Genomic DNA, 21,479 nt, shown 5'->3' with positions numbered 1-21,479 from the left:
TGTTATGTCATTACACGAACGTTGTGTTTCCTTGCTTGAAAAACTGTGGAGGCTTCACACTTGTTGCGAGTGAGAGTGCAAATAAGAGTGTTGCTTCTCGATATTGTATCGAGCAACAAGTGGCACGTTCAACCCACCCAGAAATTACTCGTGCCCATTCCCTTCATGACCGACAAGTTGTTGTCGTTTTGAAACGAGTGAGAAAAGTGTGTCGGACAAGGAGGAAAATGTCCCAAAACTCAGAAACAAAGTGAAGCACAGCAACTACTATTTTCGTTTGGGCTGGACAATTGCAAAATCCATATTTAATAATTGACAACAAACTATTTACTTAATCTTTGTACTTGTTATGGTATGATTTAATAAGCATGGTTAGATACGATGTAGGACATTACAGGATAGAACGACAACCATCGAAGTCTAATTTACCATAGGTTTATTCTGGGCAAAGCCGATTTAATATAGTCTGTTTAAATTCTACTTTCCTGTTTCGGAGCACATGCTGTATATTTATTAAGCTCATTTTCGGCCAAGTCCTGCGCTTATTTGTATAAGTTCGTGTGTGTTCCATGTTTATTGATGTAAATGTTGTTGTATCGAATATTTATTCAACGCTTTAGATTGCCCAGAATTAATGTGTTAGCACAATGTCACCCGCGTTCTGCCAACTCCATTGTGTTATCAAAACATATTATTTTAGTAAAATAATAAACGAGAACTGTACTAATCTTGGAATGACCGCTGACCGCTGAAAGTTCGCCATTTCACTTCAGGAGTTGCAAAATTCCTGAATTCCATCCATGGAGGAAAGTTAGATGTTTCATTTCTCAGTACCATCCCCAGCTTCCTCTATGTCCGTGGGCTTCAGGGTGCCGGGTAGTACCGCAGGGGTTAGCGTGGTTTAAAGCACTGATAATAAGATTATGGTTTAGTTTGTGACTTTTGGGGGTTTTTTTTGAGACTTTGTTGCTTATTTTGGCATCCCTTAGTTTTATTGGCTCCTAGGTCTGTTTAGTATATTGGTGAATCGCTTATAAAGACGTTGATTTCATTTATTAGGTAGCATTGGGAAAACTGAATGTTACCCATCAAAGGGGGCCCGATATTCATCCGTGCAAGGGGGATGGAGACCCGGACAATTGAAATTGCCTTTCTTTTGGTGGGGGATGAAGGGGTGAGTTGGAGGGGGGTCGGATCTTCACGATATTTATACATTAAAAACCATAGAACATAGACATTTTACGGCACAGAAGGGCGTCAGTCGACTCATCCTGTTTTGTTGTTGGCGGAAGAGGAGTTATCCAGCCTAATCCCGCTTTCAGGCTCTTGATCCATAACCCTGTAGGTAGTTCAACCGCATAGCCAAGTGATGAGGGGTTATGCTTCCACCACCCTTTCAGACAACGGGTTCCACAACTCCACCACCAGCAGGCTCTGGGTGAAGTCGATCATCTTAAAACAGAAACACACCCTAAGCGAGGTTACCGAGAAATTGCCCTGACAGGTTCTGTAGTGTGTCTGGTAACTTTCAGTTCACCGAAATACAAGCAGGAAATGGCTCTGTTTCTGTAAAGTCACACCACACTAGGTCTATCTGCTCCAATGCAATCAGCCCAGGTCAGCATGTCGTTTATCTGGACATTGCGTTGTTATCATTAAGAACGGAGCTAAAGTTTATCGACAACCAAAACAAAAAAAAACTCGCATTTGTATAAGGCCTTTCACGGCCTTGTCACGTATCAAGGCGGTTTCCAGTACTTTTGTAATGAAGTCATTGTTATAATGTAGGGAACAGATCTTGGCCCATCCTCAAAGTATAGTGTTAAAATGTGCCCTACCATCAAAAGAATTATCTTATTAATACAATCGTGCTAACAGTAACTAGATGTATTGATCCGTAATAAAGTGAATGGAAGGCAATTACCAACGTTGACTCATAAGTACTAACATTAAGTCACATGCACGTTCACAAATACTTCTGCATTTGCAGTTAACATGTGGCCAGTGTGCTGGGAACCTTCGAATTATAGACAACTATCAGGAAAGCAGCTTTGCGCATTCGCTAATTTTAATGTCAGGAAAGAGTCGCCAGGAACTTACAGTTCCTCCTAACTTTAAAGCAGACATTGAAAAGAAAGTGTATAAAACACCGGATGGACCTTAAAACAGTGCTTTGTCGTTGGGTTGGGGGTCATACTGGACCTAGTGTGAAGTAGCTGGCGTAAGGAGGACTTCCTGGAGAACAAATTCGGTTTCCATGAATGGTAAACGATACGGACGCATATTTAGCTAGAGCAGTCCCGCCTTCATCCTACAATAACAGGGCTTCCTTGGGCAAATAGATGTGTACTCACAACAGCCACTTAGATGCGCGCACCCTCACAGTACTCTCGCATTGTTCCATCAAGGTGCTCAGTCGCAGACACTGGCAGTATAACTCAGTACAGGATCTGATTCCAGTGCATTAACTAAACGATATGAGAGCATCTGGGAACTTCAAAGCGTATATAGGTTATTTTAATGTGAGATGGTGACACTCTTTCCCCATTCTCCCAATAATAAAACAGGAAGTGGAGGGGAATTCGGGCTGTGCTTGTGCTTTCAAGCGCACACATCAGCACTACACTGCTTGGAACCGATATTTGCAATATAACCGCAGCGTTAGAGTTTCAAAAATAGCCACAATGTCACACGCCAATTTAAACTCACACACTCTCATGGATATTCATTCATACAGACTGACATCCACTCATTCATATTCATCTACACACATTCACACTACAAATGCACACTTTAATCATTCCACTCAAGGGCCTTTCGCCGATATGCGCTTCGTCACTTTCATTTATTGACTTGTCAAACTTTTAGGAATGCTTTCACTCTCACAATTGCACCTTCCTAAAAATGCACTCTCGCGTGAACACGGGGGCCCGCGCGCGCACATAAATCTCATTGCACACTCAAGCTAACATTGACAAGATTTTCAACCATCCACATTTCTCTCGAGCACCCAGCAAGCCCTCCCTCCAACACACAAGCAAACATGTATTCGCTCCTGTCACACGCATATTCTTGCATTCACACACAATTGCCTCGCGCACAATGAGTACACGTTCCTCCCATGTGCACACACGAACATACTCAGAAACCGAGCTATGCTCTTGCTCCCCACCAGATCCCACACTGCCCCACCAACCACCTCCCACCATGCGCTTCAATGCATACATCAAATACCAAGATCCTGTACCTGTAGAGCAAGTTTGTCTCTGCCTCTTAGTGGCGCTCTGACTCTCGTGTTAGCGATAAGTCTTCGAACAATTTGACTGATCCCATTTACTGCCACTATCTGAAGTCAAATCACCGAATTCTCATAGACACACATCTTTACCTACAGCGTAGTCTTCGTTGATTGGAAATACAACAATTAAAACTGTGAAGAAAAGCAGGCGTAATTTCTGTTTTTAATCAACATCCAGCATGACAGATAATCTCCGATCAACTCCCCGCAAAATTTACAGGACATTTTGCTGTCAACAATTTACAGAAACAGGAACAGAATAAGTTGCTCAAATCTAAAGTCTGAACTCCGATATTCAAATACAATTGAATTAAATCATTCATTCTATACAACAAAATAAAAATTGAGCGGAAATTCCTAAGAAGAAATTGGGGCATTTATGTTCGCTCAATATAAAGTGATTTTATTATCTAGCAGCCTATATTCATAATTTCAAAGATTTACAATGTGTACCATCTGTGCAGCCATTGGTTGATATTTTGCCATGTACCAAATGTGTATCTACAATTTAAGGTATTTTAGGTTACGCCCTGTATACAATAGTATTTAGGATAATTTACAATGTATCTTGTCCATACTCGCTACGTAAATTATATACCACGTGTATCCGTTAATTCAGACAATTTGCCATACACAACCTGTGTCTATCCACTGTTCCAGATAGTTCATCTTAATAGCAGTTTGTAATTCCTACTCGATATATTTTAAGCATATACTCTTTCTCTACCCACTTAAGAAGGACAATTAACAGTTAGAAGTTTTTGTTTCTTTTTAATCTCTGACTGTATTTTGATACAATCTGATTTTTAATGGTTTTTTTTGTAAGTCGCCTTTAAATCGATTACAGAAACAATGTTATGTCATTCAGGCTGAATGTAATTGCCCAATATAATGTAAGATATGGATGAATTTATCAATAGGTATACCATGTTCAGAGAGTTATTTTACTAGAGTAGCTGAGATGCACTTATTTATTAAGGTGTGTGGTTAAAGTGTTAATTATTAATGCTGACGTTATTACGCAAATTAAAATTGCAGGACGCAGGCTTGCATTTGAAATTTTGTGGACACAGCATGCACAGTTTTTAACTTAGGTTTTCATGTGGGCATTTCTACTGGCAGACGTGTGAAGAACGACATTTAAATCTCATACAGAAGCTGATGCAATCAGACCATTAATAGTAACTCAGCAAATAGCACAAACTGCGTGTTAAACCAATAAGTTCCAGTAAGTTCCTTGTGTAGCGTTTGGAAATACCTCTCCATTAAAGGTCACTTGCATTTCAGTTTGACAAAAGTTTTACAAATGCACGTGTGCGTTACATTTTTTAAAAGTAAATATTAAGAAACAACATGTAAAGATTACCTCAGTTATAACAACAACGTGATCGTAATCACACAAAAACAGGAGACAATTCTAAATTATCACAGGTTTAAAGACAAATATTGCAATTTGTGTATTTTGCAGTTGATTTAATTTTATTTTGAAGATTGTTGAACATAATTCTCATGAAATTGGTCCAGTTCCAATAGAGTTTGATCACTGTGGCCAAATACATTTAAGTAAATAGCATGTATTTTTATTAAACCATTTTAAAATTATGCTTAATCTTCAAATTAGCATAGAATTCACTTATTTAAAGTATTGCCACGCATTGTAGATTAATATTCGGTGTTTACAATTTTAGTTACAACGTTTGATATGATACAATTTGCTTTGATTTTGTATTTTCTAAAATGCAAGTGTTATGTTGCAGTTATGATGATGTATTGCATTTGATGTTCCCTTCTTTCTCTCAAAGTAACTGAGTACTATATTTCATTTATAGTATAGTTAAATATTACGACTAGTAAATAATATTCCTTGCCGACTATTATAAAATTGTATAACACTATACGGTATTTGAACGAGATAGTTAAGAAAAATAATTTATTAACTATATTATTAAATATAACTTATATGAAAAGAGCAAAATCAAAGTTGAATATTGGTGTTTCATGGTTTTAACCACTTCATTTGTTGTTATCTGTTCATTATTCTGCGTGTTAGCCTTCTGTTTTCGTTCCTTTCTCCCTATTCTTTTTATTGCATTTTTGCTGTAAGAATATTTATTTCTACCGACCGGTGAAAAATTAACAATAATTCATCTCAGTCTGCTATTTGATTCAACGATATCCAATTGTGGAGCTAACTGTAACAATAAGCGGAATTTCCTTAATGAAAACATTTAAGAAGATATGATTATTATGGAAACGTCTATATTACAGTGGTTAATCCTGTGGTCTCCTTGTCCAAAATCTAATTTATATTTAATGATGTGTGCTCAAAATAATCGATGCCATTTGCCTGTTATTTTTGAGGGAAAAAAAGGAATACAGCGCTTAACGAGTTCCTGTTAATTTGCCTGAAATGCAATACTACTATAAACACATTAAATGCGTTGTTCGATATGCCATCTGATTTGTTTTCTATGTCTCCTTAGCTGCTGGTTTAACTATCAGTTGTACCGGTTTCCATTTCGTTTCATGCATAAAAGAATGCAAAAAAAAAGCTTCCTGAAATTAAAGAGTTACTTTATACCTAATTACAATCCAGCCAGGTAGAGGTACATGGTGTTAACGATGTAGAGAGGAGTAAAGAAGGAATGATAGCAACAAAATGGTCAATTTAATGATAACCACGAGCTAATCTGCAGTTTTGGAACTTTTCACCTTCAAGCGCATGACTAACATTCAAATGAAGAAGACACTGAGAAGAAAGACGAAGGAATTTAATAATGTATCAACTTGGAAGCGTGGGATCTCTCGTTTAATTTAAGCATAAACTTGGGTTGAGGTTAATATATTCGATTTTAAATTCTTATTTTTAGTAGTTCATGTTCCAAGGAAATAGAGAAAATGAAAAAAGGAATCGGCGCCAAAATGGATAATGAATAATTCATTAATAATAATACTAGTAATGAAAAATGCAATGCCAATAGCACTGTGGACCAAAATATTGCCTGGAGAATCCTTGCATCCCTCTTAACCGGCGAATTAAAAAGTGTATTCCAAATGGATTTGATTTTAACACTGATAGTGTTACAAAAATATAATGAGGCAAATAAATATCAGAAATTTCAACACAGTTGTTAATTTCCTGGTTAACCCGGATGTCTATTATTAATAATAGTTACTTTACGTAAATACTTGAATGGAGTGTCAGGCTTTAGATTACCTACGAGAGATTACTTTGCCTTTTTGCAAAACGAGCACCTTTGAGCATCGTAATATTTGACATGCCTTTTTGTGTACCTCTTAGCAAAGTCATTACAAACTTGACAAAGTGATATATGTGGGTGCACATATTGAATTCCAACTTTTCCCAAAAGCGCCAAAGTTGAGCATTGTCCTAAAACTCCAATCTTCCAGTTGCTTACAGCTATGATATATACTAATTACTTTCATACTTATTTTTGAATGAACAAAAAAGGCATGTATATTTTTATGTTTTATAATTAAAAGTTTAGAAGTGTTTACACCTTCAATCGTTTTAATATTGCGCCTATAAAGTCATTTCTCAATGGTTCATTATCTCTTAGTTTCTCATAAAGAACCTGGTTTAAAAGTATTCACGTCACAGGTAGTTTTATTTAATCGCTCATCCCAGTTTTGGAACACTGTAAATCCTCATAATCATGTTGGGATAATATTTGCTTATTTACAATTTGTTCGTTCAGCATATTATGCGACCTTTATGCTTGAAGTCGATACAGCCTCATACATTGTAGATGAATAAATATCTTAATTGCCATTTAAACTATATCTGCTTTTATATTATCCTGATTTGTTACACACAAAAAAAGTAAATAAAATTAGGTCGCATATTGAATTGGGAAATTAATTTTCAACCGTCGTTTCGTAGTCCACTTTTTAAATTATTATTTTAAAGCATGAAGTTGTTCTGAAAGGGCAAACAACACTAGAAATGCCTTAGTTCGTATGAAGACTTTCAAAAGTGTAACACGGACAAAATGCGTAAACTGTCAAAGAAATAAATGTTGAAATTCACACAGCACAACCAAGTCACAAATTATACTGAGAGTTTTTTTGTAGCCACTAGTGAAATGAAAAGGACATATCATTGATGCCAGTTCCGAGTATTATTCATTATTAAACGTATATAGCTATCGTCTGTTTACCCTGTAATTCTATATTGCCACTGATGAGCTGTGATTACTTCATCAATTTTCTAAATAAACAAGTCATGGTAAATGCACATTACAGATTTAATATAAAAGTATTTTTTTAAAAAATGCTCAACGTAACCTTGTACATAATGAATCCAGATCTAATTATTCAATCTTCAAACTGTCACTCCCCATAAGTTATAAACAAAATGGACATATCTTATTGATTTCATTTAAATTATATTTCACATCGTTAATATTTAATTAGCAAAAATGGATCGAATAATTTAACTTATTTTCGGGATCGTTATATATTGCTACAGTATTAATTTCCAATTATAATAATAAAGGGAAATAATTCACTTTTAATATATTCCCAGTCGATCATTATTTTCCTGTGTTAAAACTGTTGAACCATACTCTCTCAGATAAATCCTGGTGATTTTTTTTCTTTGAAATGTAATTTACATTTAATTGCGGTATTTGACTCATGGATAAACCCATCATATTGACAGGGGAAATCACTAGTTAATTTTACGAGTGTTAAATTGTCCTGAAAGAGACGAAGATATTTCGTTTTGGGGAACTAGTTGTTTAGAATTGTCAATAATACCATGTACGTTAAAGTTAGGCATGAAATGAGTGGGATCCAATATTCTATTTGAGATATAATTTGAGAATAATTTATCATTGGATTCTTGTGTTTGATAAATATTAATTATCAATAATACATCATCCCTTATTCCTGATAACTGTCTTGTGTAAAAGCAAAACTGAAATAATGTATTCGTGTTTCTGCAGACACTCGGAACGTTGTTAGTAATAGTTCAGTTACGTTTGATCTCCATTTAATCCAGGATTCCCATATCAAGTTGGTGTCTGTTTTCTAACTAATGGGGAAGAAAATCACAAGATGCCTGATGTAGCTCTCCTTTGTAGAATTATACGTGCCCAGAAATGGTTAACTTTTTGTTTACACAAAATAATTTCACAAGTTGCCTGCACCTTGAAAGAACTGAATTGTTTAAATACCAATTTATAATTACTCACATCGAAAGTGGAAGGGCGTTCATATTACCATATTAACGATACGAAACATGTCATCCTTAGAAGAAACTGTGTCAAATCTTCAAAGGGTAAATTTGCGTTAGGAATTGAAACATTTATAGAAATCTTGTCGTAAATAATTTATTTTAAGAATATGTAACGATGCAGGTGCTTGAGTGTAGTAAATAAAGCCACGAGCTGTAATCTGGGCTCCAGTATAGATACATTGGCAATATTCTTTTGAAATCGAACCTTACTTTGTTTAATGTTGCACGTGTGACAAAATAACGGCAGAATTTGTTTCAAGCAGTTATCACAGCCGAGGAGTAATTAAAACTTTTGTGTTGCAATATTGATTTCCTCAAAGAAAGTTAAGATAAATGAAATTGATAGTTGAAACGGGCGAATCTGCCCAAAAACGCTGCACAAAGCCTCTTTAAATAATGTAGATTCTGCAGAGCAGTAAAGGCAAATGCATATGTGAATCTGAGGAAGTTGTAATGAATTTTCAACATTTCACGCTAGATAACAAGCGAAGTATCGGAGCTTAAAATCCTCAATTCATCGTCTTAAATATAAGGTCCATAATCATTGCACACTTATAATGTGGAGTCTTTACATAGAACGCAACTTTAAAACTTTAAAAACTGCGACTTGAACTTGAAAGTCAAGGAAAAGTTTTATCTTCTCCTTTATTAACAGATTGTGTTCCTATTTGGGAGCCAGATTTAAAAAAAACAAATCTCATATTGGTATTATTGTATTGTTAAACTTTAATAATCCTGTGGTTTGTCGAAAACTGGTGCCGAATTATTATTTGTAAGCCAGTGTGAAAGTGTTGAACTTGCCGGTCAATATTTAAATTGGTGGTACAGTCCTCCTCTTAAAAAAATTCACATGTATATTCCCCTTACTTGCGTCAGTAAATCGCCTTATGATTGTAAACAGCTTCATTTCACTCATTGTTGGGATGATATATTTCAAAATCTAAATGCGAATGAATGAGAGTTTGTGAATGTTTATTGGACTCTCGACTCCATTTTACCAAGAAATCCCTCGAATGCGCCTCCATACGGGTGCCGAAAGAGTGTAAAAGGAAGAGCACAAGAAAGAAGTTTGTTTTAATATCGCCTCTTTTTCAGCTTCAGAAAAGCAATGATTCGACTTTTAAGGGTAATATTTCGAGAGAAAAGCAAAACGCTGCAACAGTAAAGGATAAAAAAAACCGCGACACGGTGGAGTGCACCATTGTAACTGGGGGAGGGCATTCAACTCTCGCAATATTTTCCAAAATCAGTAAATCACTTTTTTGTTGTTGCTATTAGAGCCCTCTAGTTGTGACATTGCACGGTGTTAACACCAGACCTGGAATCTTAGCATTATGGTTTTCCAAAAAAAAAACAAAGACTTTGCCTTTCTCACTCCCTGTTCTGGAATGTCTTCAGATCAATATCACCAGAGTCAAATCTACACGGACTTTTCTGCAAGTGACATGTATTCATATGTTAGGGGGGGAAATGTTGATTCCGTGCATTAGGATGATTCAATGCTATGTTTGTTTTTTTTTAATACCGACCAGATTTTGCATTGTGATCTTTTAGTAAACGTCAGCTCGCTTCGTACGTGCTGTCGCAGCGTCTAGTTTTGTTGAGACTTTATTTTCCACTTCACACTGCCTTGTTTATAAAGAGTCGAGTAGTTTTCTTATTCACTGAAATCGCCGCGGCGTCAGAATTTTTAAAAAATCATATCTGATTAATGCCAATATGTCAATGCTGAAATAAGGAGCTGCGAAATCCCTGACAGCCGTGTCTTCATATATCAGCATAATGACGGTGGTCGATATACTGTATTTTCCGAAGATCCTCTGGGTGCTAGCTGGCTGCTGCCGTTGTTAATCGAGACTGCAGTGTGTCTGCAGTGGGAACCTTTCTAAAGACGCTAGACAACGGATCAAATGTATTCCTGAGTGCCGCAATTGTGATTGGATTAATTTGTAACCAGCAAGAGGGGAAACAAGTATACCTTTCATTTTTACACGTTTGTCAAACAGCTCTAAAATTTAAATAAAAAAAAAACTATGGGAATGTCAATAACGTTTACCAGCGACCACTTAACAAGTGCAGCGATGAAAGCAAGTGTGTCAAATATAACAGTGCATTAGTCGGTTTTTGTGCGGTATGTCCATATGGTGCGCAAAAAAGTTAGTGTCTTGCTGCATTTAATCAATACGCAAAGTGAGTTTGATTAGTTTGGTGCAATTGGGTTGTGCAGGATGTATAAACTATTTGTTTTGCAGCTAACTGCAATAAATTAAGTCTAATTTCAGTGTCAATTATTTTGTACATGCCAATAATCTATGTATACATATTGAATGTCTCCATTTAAAGTAAAACACCATGTAAATTACAAAAAAGCTCGCACATCCACGGTTAAAATGTTTTAAATCTTACAGACGTCCATGAGCGTCCTTTTGCAGCTATATATTTCCATATTTATTACTTGCGTCGTACCCGAAAATGTGTTCAACCGCACAGTGCCTTCGGTTCCCACACGTCTTATACCATAAGCGCGAGCATTTTATTGGTTGACCAACATAGCATATGATCTGTACACATATATCCAGGCGGGCAGTACATTTACAGGAAAATGACGATCAAAAATAAATAGGTGTATTCCTGAGCAGGTTTGAAGTACTGTATATAATTATCTTCTCGTGCTATCTGCGCCAACCCATGGCTGTGTCCCACGAAAACAGAATCTCACAGGTTGTGACAACACAAAATAAAATAAACTTGTAAGTCTGCATTGCCATGATGTTGTTCAGCGGCTTATTCAGAGCAGAAATGGCAATCTGTGATACGAGTTAGGACAACATCTATTGCAGTAAGTTGTTGTACAATTGCATTATTAAAATATATGTATATATAAAGATCACTGACTCAAAATAGAATAAATTCATATAACCTACCATATAAAGTTTTAAAACATAATTGATTGTAGTGATAATCCCAGTAAACATTCAAAAATCAAGTGTATTCGTAAAAAAACGTATCGTTATTCATTTGCACATGAATACCACAAGGCCTGTTTCAGATAACAATTAAGCTGCGGAATGTGAGTGTTTGCTGCCCAATATAAATAGATACAACATTCTTTGAAAACACAATCTTTATTGAATAATTTAATACATCACTCAACGTTACTAAGGTTAAAATGTTGTTTAATAAGTGTTCCCAAGCAACTGTGTTCACACATAAAACGGGCAAGGTAGAGAAAAACAGTTTATTTCAAACTAAGAAAACTTTCATTCTCTTGGTATCAATGTAAAAAAAATGTTATAGTGTTTTCTTCCCCTGTTCTGTAGCAACTGTTGCCATTTGAGTACAGCAGTAAATGTTTTTTTTCATAAAAGCTCCTTCACAAATCGTACAATGGCCAGAACGCCAGTTATTATTTCTTGGCTCGCATCTAAGTTAGCAGATTACTTATTTTTATTTGCAAAGATATACATAAGTTAAACAACTCCTTTATGCATAGTATACTGTACGTGTGGACCATTTTTGTTATAAACTAAGTCAAATAGAAAAAGATTTGTTGAACCATATAGGCAAATGACTGGATAGAGGAATACACACCAATCCTGCCCTTTACAAAGAAAACAATTGTCTTTCACATTTGCTTACCTACGCTTGCTATTGAAAAAAAATCACAACCGATTACAAATGTCTTCTGCATATACATATAACATGAAAGAAGCTTCAGACGGTGCAGACCGTATCGGTGCTGGAACAGAACGCGAGCCCGGGAATGGAATCCCAGGCCAGACGCTCGCGCGACTCACGTCTCCCGGGATTCTGGAAGCCGATTGGTCGAACGTGCGGTCGTCTCTGTGCGTGGTTTCTATGCAAATACCGATGCGGAAATAAACAGTAAGGACTGCAAATCGATTGCAACTTCTTAGGGCGCTCCACAAAAGTGCTCTTTCGCCATCAACACAGAGCCAGAGAGCTGGGAGCGATTTTGGAACGCTTTCAAAGGGGCTTCTTCTTTGGAAACATAAAAACCTCAGACATCTCTCGCCGACTTTTTTTTCGCAGCGGCTTTTGCACGGTTTCGCTTCCGGTTTGCAACGGTTCCCAGTTTATATATTAAAACCAAAAAAATAGCAACAAAAAGGCGACAACAAATGAAGCTAAACGTCTGAACAATTTAAAGTTTCTCACGTACTCTTTACATGGCAATGGTACGTGGTACATAATGAACTTTTAAAAATTATGATTTTAATAGAGATATTCTAAACTTGAATGCAAAATAAGGTTTAACAGGGGTATATTATACCTAAAGTATATTTACTAATGTTTCAGCCTGGTAGTTGATGATAGGATGTCTTTTTTTATTCACGCCTGTTCCAGTTTATGTCCATGTGGAATATGTCAATTATTGCGCCAAGGCTGGGCTGCTGCTGTGAGCTTGGAAAGCGCTGAGCTTGGCAAATTTCCTCCGTCGCTTACCTGATCCAAGAGAGGGTAAAAAAAATAAGGTTGCGCGCTCGCTCTGCCGAGACGTGTGACTCAGTCTCAAAAATCTTTTCTCCTAACGGTTAGACGAACTAGAGACATGAACTTGACCCGACATGATAGGCAACTCTTTCTACCAATCGAAGCTTCCATTGACATCCTCAATGCTGCACTGCGCCAATCAATGGGTAGAAAGGCGAGGCTTCCGCTCTCAAATTAGATGGAGATAGAATGGGAGACTGTTGGAAGGGTATCTTGGGAACTGTAGTTCAGATATGTACAGTATAGCTGGATCAGTGAGTATTTACTAAGCACGAATAGCAGGAGATTGTATGTTACGTGCATATCATTTTCTGCTTTTATAAAATATGTTACAGTATGTTTTCAAGTATATACTGTGTGACAAAAACACATACCTTTATAGAAAGGGCGCATCCTTGCAAAAGTTGTGATTTTCTGTCTTGTAACTGTAATTGTGCTAAATAAGGTGAGATTTTTCACGGAATAAATAACTTGAACTGTGTTCTTAAGACCACTAACCAATGCTAATGGTTCTTCTAAGCCTGGATATTATGTAAAATTGATACCCAAGAGATATTGAATATATTTTGAACAATCATTTATGTATTTAAACGTTTCTTGGTGTAATGGAACTTTGACAAAAGCTGACGTTTTTCATTTAATTATGTGTAACGTTTGCAATTATACATAATATACATGCAATTAAACTATTTGGCAGTATCCCTTCTAATAATCTCGTATGAATGTTGCCCATACATTAAGTGTTGACATGCCAGGCTTTAAAAGACCAGTAATTTGCAGTGCCAGTAAAACAAGATAGTAGATATCTTCCTCTGCGTTCGGAGGGAGGGTCCTGTCAGAATGGGGGGGGGGGGGTAGTGGCAATTTTGAAATGTTTGGGTGGGAACCTCTGCTTGCTATGTTGTTTTTTTTTAGTTAAATCGATTTTGTAAGATTCTAAATGAGTTATGACGCTCAAATACGTGACCAAAGCCATAGAGATTTCTGCAGCATGTGAACTCGAATTGGAAAAATGTAGTCCTCGGAATGATTCCTCCTTAGTGCATTGGAGTAGTAATCGTGTAAAAGAATGATGCATCTATTTTACAAGCGTGTATATGATGGATGTTATGACTTTCTCTTTGTAAAGGAAGGTGGTGTGCATTCACTGAAATGAAACACGTTGCACATGCCCGCTTTCTCCGTTACTAGAGAGCAGCCACATTCCATTCTATCGACCATCTCAAACAATGCTTTATGTTCCCTTAACATTCTAGGAATACAGTATTTTTCAGTTTTTAATATAGACGTTGAGTATTATGTTGCTAAGAATCACTAGGATGATTTTTTTATTAGGTACGGGCACCCTAACAATGTTCCCTGAAGATACAATACACGTGTTGGCCTATCAAATTCAAAAAATAACTTCTGAATGGGGAGTCTTGGAGCCTCACGTTAAAATTAACTTAAATGCTTAGAGCAATATTGGGCAATAACATGTAATGGTGCTATACCGCGACTAGCTGAGGTAAACCAATTCAGATGCCTTAAACGCTACAACAGAAAGATGTGGACGTTTTTATTTAGGGACAATTGAACAAACACGTGCCACTGAGAAGAGCCCGTGCTGTGTTTTCAAGTTATTGCTAAGTTGCTGACGCAGTGAAAAGTTTAAGAGATAACACGTTTGGTTATGGTTGCAACTTGTTGGAATACAGCATTTTGTACAGTATTGTGATGAGCTCCCAACTTTGTGTCATATGTTTTCATTCCTCCTGTAGTCCAAGTCTGCTTTCGATTTGTGATTTTAGATCAGAGCTGCACCCAATCCATTCGAACTAACATTCTTGACTAACATTTCATCAATATGCTCAGGCCCCCCTTTTTCAACAGACCAAATACCTTGAGACAAGTTATTTCTATAAGTGCATGGGAGAAGAAAACACATTTCACAAAGCATGCATATTTCTCTACAGATATATGGATATGCACGTGAAGAGAAAATCTCTCAGCATTATGACACTAATAAGCTGTTTGCTCCAGGTTGTGTTGTCAGCCACTGCCTCACCTATTACTCTTAACTGGAGTTGCGCAGTGGACAGGGCAAAGACTACAAGGCCCAGAGTGCGTTGCAGGAAAGGTGCATGCGCGTTGGCCGGCCGATCCTTCACCATTCACTGTGTTACATCTGGGTCACTAGCGCAGGCAGAGAAAATGTCAAACAATGAGCAGCAGCCGGGCGGAGGAGTCGTGGACGTGACATTCGGTTTAGGTGACGCGATGAAAAAAAAAGCCCAATACACAGCCACATGATTCTTAGTTATGTATTGCAATTTACTGTTGTTAAAAAAAGGCGCCAAAGCCACAAATCATGTCCATGGATTTTTTCTTTTAAACGGACTTAATGGAGGCGGGGAGGAGAAAAAAATTCCGATTCGCTTTCCCAACTAACTTTTGGTGCAGGGAAACAATTAAATATATTACTGATTTGCTTGAAGGCAGAAAATCACACCATGATTTATACCACAAAGTTGCAGGCTGACTTTAACTTTTATAGGAAAATATAACATTCGTGGTGACTAAAAGATTTTTCATGAAAGGGCGATGAGAAATAGAGGTACTTGATCTTTCTCACGTTCAAGTCCAAGTTGAGATGGGCATCCACATTTTAAAGCGCCGCTTCCCAGCCAGACTTTTTGCTGTTGCATTGGTGTGTTGACGCAGAGAGCTGGCTTGCTGCTGTGGGGGGAAAAGGGTTTTATTCAGGGGAGGCTCGATCTAGCTGTAGGCCGGCCGTGGGCTTTGACTGTGAGAGCTGCGGAGGGCCGGCCGGGGAAAGGGTGTAGTCCAGCATCGGGCGGAGAAAAGGAGCGCGGGCTTCGCTTCACTGACAGCCCGCAAGTGTGACTTTTCTTTTTTTTCATATACCCAGAGAGAGAGAGAGATCGCAGCTGTAGAAAGCTGCGGGCGAGAGAGAAAAAAAAAATAAAAGGTGGTTTAAGAGGGCGGGGAAGGTGTGTGTGTGTGAGGAGCAGTGCCTGGACTGTCAGAGTGAGCCACGGAGAGTTGGGATGTAGACTATATACTAACTATAGGCGGGGTTAAAGTTCAGGATGGAGAAGAGAGCTGGCTTCAGTTCGAGACTGAAATGTGAAAGCCGGCTTTTCCACTCACCACCACCAGCACCGCCACAATAATGTACTCTCCGCTCTGTCTCACCCAGGTAGGATACATTTTTGCAACATTTGTATCCCTTTAGAGCCCGTCATGGTCTTTTTTATTAAACTTTTTTTCCTCTTTTTTTCTTAATGCCTCCTGTCTCTCAGATCAGTGACGGGGTTCAGCGATCTGCCCCACTGAGGCACATGGCTAATGGCGGATACGTATTAATATTTATTATTTTTTGACTGTAATTTTTTTTTTAAATCTGGAAAAACACATTTTCCGAGAGCGGCTTTTTAAAGAGGTGTTGTGCATTTCTTAAGACTTTTCGCAGGCGGCAAAGTGTGGCGTTCGCTGCTTATTTTACAGTATTGGGGGGGGGGGGGGGAGGAGGGAGCTAGCGATGGGGAATCACGCTTTTGTTGACTCTAAGGTATGGAGTTTACTTACAACAGCGGTGCGCGGAAGTTTAATTTTAATATCTTTGATAACAATTCCGCTGCTGCTTCCTCGCCAGATTGCGCCGCCTTCCCACTGATTTCGGCGAGTACCCCGGCTCGGTTTGCTCGCCTTTTTCCTTCTGATTTTCCAGCATTTGAAAGCAGAGTGGTGTTTTTTTTTTCCGCGGGGCACTGAAATGCCGTCAGGTGTGGACTGTCCACACGTCAAGTTACTTTTCTTGGGAGGGCGAAAAGCTTGAACTTTGGCTAGCAGTCCTCCAAATCGTCCGATCAGATGGGGTTGCGGGTATTGTGGTTTGGGACGGGCTCGGCTTCCTTTTCCAGGTCCTCAATATTTTGATTTGTACCCCTCACAGCCCCCACCCGCACCCCTCCTCCCCTGACTCCCACAGCAATGTCATTCCAGTTGTTACCGTTCAGTTAGTGACCATAAAGCTTTCTACTTTTCATTGCGGTTTTATTGTCGCTACTTCCAGCAGTGTTTAAAAAGTCAGGGTTTTCCCCGTGGAAGCGCAGTGTGCTGGTGTGCCGTGCTTCTTTTTGTACTCAAGTTTCCAAATTGCGATTTTGCTTTGAAATCTTCTTCATTTGGTATTCTATATCTCGTGGGATATTTAACCCGGATAATTCAACATATTCGGTTAAAAATGCAGTATCCTATACAGTAAATTCAACTTCGCTGATTTTATGCAATGTGTTGAAATTATTTCGGGAGAATAACGTTTTTTCCCCCATAATATCACTTCCGATTTTTAATGAACCTTTGCTTGTCAGTCTGTTCCTTTTAAAAAGCACTTGCACGTGATTTAAAGTTTAAAAAGCTTTATCGACAATTTGCAATGTTTCTGTGAATCTACTTCAATATCAATTAATACAGTTCTTTGTTTGGGTGAGGCGAGGTGGCAGCATCAAGATCTGAATAGAAACTTTTTTTTTAACCTATTAAACTGTCTATACAAAAGGTTCCGATTTGCCTTACTGACAATTTTAACAGCAACATAAAGTTATTGTGGCCATCTTCAAGTAACTGTTGGTCTTTATGTTTCCAAAATTGGCCTCTCCTGTTGCCTTAAAATACACAAACCACATTAAATTGTGTGTTTCACTACTTTGTCGAAAGTTGGGAGTCATTCAATATTTTTAAAAATGAAATGCAAGTTTAATATAAGTTCCGCTGAATCTTCAGTAACCCATAGGTATGAAGTATTTGGTAATTTTGCAGCCATTCGATGAAATCCCTAATTTCTAATGCTATGTGCAGTGTTATTACATTTCAGCATAGTTTTTGGCTTTATGTCATTTTGAATAATGGGGTAGTTAACTGTAAGTAATTTAGTTATAGAGCTCCTCAGTTGCAGCCCTTTACACAACCTCACTTTGAGGTATTTTAATAACAAATACATTGATAAACCTGCTTTCTAATTTTTGGGGAAAAAAAGCCGAGCACTCCATGGAAAGGAAATTGAAATTCTATTTGAATCTTTTAAGTTAACAAGCAATTAGTGCAGCTGTCATTGCACTGCACAGAACTGAACGGGTTGATTGATATTGAAATATCCTGTCAAAGTTTTTTTTCATATATATATATATGAAAAAATGTGGAGGTGAGTAATATGTAAGTTTGAATTAATCAATTTTTAAATATAGCTTTAAAAACTTTTTTAAAAATGGATTCTGTTTTCCGTGTCCCTGTCAGAACTAATTAAATGTTTTTAAAAGTGCGTGCAAAAGACTAAGAACTGCCCAGAGTGATCTAAAAATGCACCAGATTGTTTCAATAAATTAACGGCAAAAAGAAGTGAGAAAAAACATGAACATTATATGGCGCTGAGTGGGCAATTTCTTTTTCAGCGCCCAGAGACAGTTATTTGTAAACAGTAAAGTAGTCCAATTATCAGTGTCGTAGTGCAAGTATGCAAAGTTTTCGACCACTTAAAAGAAAATTGGTACTTAATCTGTTTGCTTCTTCATTTTATACAGTATACACTAATTGATGTGGCAGTGCCAAAGGAAGGATGTGCTTGCTGCACTGGAGTGCAGTGCTGAGGTTTATATGAAAATAGACCCACAACAAAACCACAACTTCACTGATTGTCACTTAAGGAACTAAGTGGTTTGGCCTCCAAATGTTTAGAATATTTAGAAATCAGCTCAAACTTGGGGCCTGCATTAAAAAAAATGCGAAGGGGAAACAGGCTTTAGTTATGAGAAAATATAGTTTATTTTTTGATCATGTAATTAGCGAAAAAACCCAGCTCAACACATTCTGCACCTCAGTGTCGTAGATCCCTGTAATGGAAACTGGCTTCAATTTACAAAACATAATTTAACTGCTACAGGTGTTTAATATCGCAATCTTTTTGTGTCTGTTTGATTTCTAGATATAGAAATGACTGCAGCAGAGTAATTATATTAATAATGACAACTAAAACTCATAGTCAGTGCACTTTTGTTCTTACTGCATAGTTCAGTTTACTATAACTTATGTTTGTTTATTTGATCTGATTTTTTTTGCAGTAAAAGTTAAGTATCTTAATTCTACATTGAGATTGAGAAGGAAAGCTGTCAGGCGATGGGGAAGATTTAGGATTGATGCTGACATTGGGCTAAAGTAGTTTAAAGCTTCTTTTCTGAATTAGCTCTGAGGTAGAACAGGGAAACTGTACATTGGATGATTTCCAACATAAAGTCGATGCAAGGATCTATGAAACTGGTCGACTTCTGACTGGATTAAAACATGAATGTACATTAGCAAAAGACTGCCAAACATTAGGGAGTACCTTGCTCAGAATGCTTAAATCTTACACTAGTCCACACAGTTAATTTCCTTAAATCAATCAGTCAGTATATTTAAAACATTCAAATAATGATTCATATTTTTCAAAGCTGTAGCTAAGATTTTCCTTTTATTTAGCAAATGTTTGATCTTATTCCTCCCATTGTACGTGGGCTTACAGGTCTGAGTTCTGTTGCAGATACAACGTAATAGAGATCAGATCTGAACTTGTGGCATCTGGAGACCACAGCAAAGGACACCAATGTGGTGACATAGTATCACCACACTGGCATCCCTTGTTCCATGCATACACAGCCAAGGTCAAATACTGGCTCTAGGTTTTTATCCACAGCTCTACTATGTCTATATTCACTCCATAAACGCAATATAACAAGAGTGAGTCTTTAACTTGGAAAGAATTCTAGAGTTGGCGATTTGTGCCATATTTAGAATAGTCATTTTAGTGCGGAATTGAAATAATCTGAATTCACTAGCGTAAAATGGTATAAGACAAAACTATATCTGTTGAGATTTGTATCTTCATGCTACTTTATTATACTTTGACCAAGTTAAATCGTATGGTAGAGATTAACTTATGCAATTTTCGAATGAAAACTTTTAGACTGAGGCAAAAAAGGAATGGTTACATTAACTCTTTAATATTTTGAAAATAATTTGTTAAAATGAGCCAGTTGACTTTAAATTTTGCCCAGGAAGAAATGGATTGTCCTGTCCTTTCCCCATTCTTTGCAATGCTGTACAAAGAAGCATATATCTGCTTAGGGTAGACACTTAATAAATTTGAGCTTCATTATTTGTTTTGGCAGTTTGAAAATCTCCTTTACAGGACAGATTGTTACCTACGTGTAGATGATTGTAGTAAAGGAATTCAGTTAAGCTTGAAGAATTACAGGCCAGATGTCGTGTGGCTGGAGAAAGGTTGGTAAATGAAAATTCACTTTAATCTAAAAATCCTCTAAATGTTCCCACCAATGCAACATTTTTTCATTAATTTATTTCATTAAGCAAAATCCCTTCCAGCCTGTACAGCTTTGGCTTCGTTTATACAATGGAAATACACAACTTCATTCAGCAGAGAGAATGTAAAATGTAGACCATTTCAAAAAATTATTTTTCTGCTGTCATATCAAACGTTTTCTGTTTGTCGTCGTAAAAGTGATGCTCTCGTTTCGTTATTTTAAAAAAACACTTTATGCAACATTTGGTTTAAACAAAAGAAAAAGACAGATGGCAGTTGTGCCCAGAATATTTTTCCTTTGCTTTTGTATCTTTTTATATATAATGTGTGTTTTGTTATTTTAAATGTACAATTGTCTATCGACATGTTTGGCTTTGACTGGTTAATTGTAAAAGTCAAATAACATGATATGTAATATTTAAAGTAAGTGTTTAACAGTGCGCAATCAGCTGGGGCTACTTGCTTTGTTGTTGTTTACGCTGAAATCACAGTAGTTACATATCAGTTTGCCAGAGCCACTTTAATATTATTGATTGAAAACTGGATTTCAAAGGTTGCTAATGATCACAGTTCCCTGCCTAGATTTACAGTATTTATTTACGTATTTATTGGTGGAATTTGTTTAATCATATTACTGAATAAAGATTACAGACAAACTACTTATTAATAAAGTATTCAATACTCCCTATTTGGCATCACCAGATTGGAACTCCAGATAATGTATGAGTGTTTTTATTTTTATTTTCCACAAGGGCATGGCTCAATGTGACATTTCTTGAGAAAATAGCATGAATTCACAATGAAGAATATGCAGATTTTTTTTCTGACTGTACAGACTTGCTGTGTTTGAAACCATCTTGTGGAGGGGGGGTTTATCCTCTCTTGCTTTGCACAAAGCCCCCTCGTACGAGCTGTTGATTGGCATTCTAGTGTGTGGAATTTGCCAAATAGGCGGGCTCATGCTGGCTACACCACATGCAAAGGGGTTGGGGACGGAGAGTGAAGAGATCTGCATTTTTTTTTAAAGCTGGCGAAGGTTAATGAAA

General features: G+C 37.2%; 1 protein-coding gene across 15 annotated transcripts in view; it reads left to right on the top strand.

Moving 5' to 3' along the window:
- nfia (nuclear factor I/A) overlaps positions 1-21,479 on the top strand; it is an 801,190-nt gene that overhangs the window by 255,549 nt on the left and 524,162 nt on the right. For 5 of the 15 annotated variants that reach the window (XM_078561186.1, XM_078561191.1, XM_078561193.1 and 2 more), the window contains exon 1: positions 15,355-16,278. The exons of 5 other annotated variants lie outside the window; for them this stretch is intronic. In XM_078561186.1, the coding sequence (XP_078417312.1) occupies positions 16,252-16,278 (27 nt within the window). In that variant the 5' untranslated portion in view covers positions 15,355-16,251. Of the gene's footprint in view, positions 1-11,678; positions 12,761-15,352; positions 16,279-20,275; positions 20,394-21,479 lie in introns of those variants that run through there. 5 more of the 15 variants (XM_078561192.1, XM_078561188.1, XM_078561182.1 and 2 more) reach the window with 3 other exon arrangements.

The sequence above is a fragment of the Cetorhinus maximus genome, chromosome 17, assembly GCF_964194155.1.
Source record: "Cetorhinus maximus chromosome 17, sCetMax3.hap1.1, whole genome shotgun sequence".
Classification (NCBI taxonomy): Eukaryota; Metazoa; Chordata; class Chondrichthyes; order Lamniformes; family Cetorhinidae; genus Cetorhinus; species Cetorhinus maximus.
This window is presented reverse-complemented; position numbering and strand designations above follow the sequence as displayed.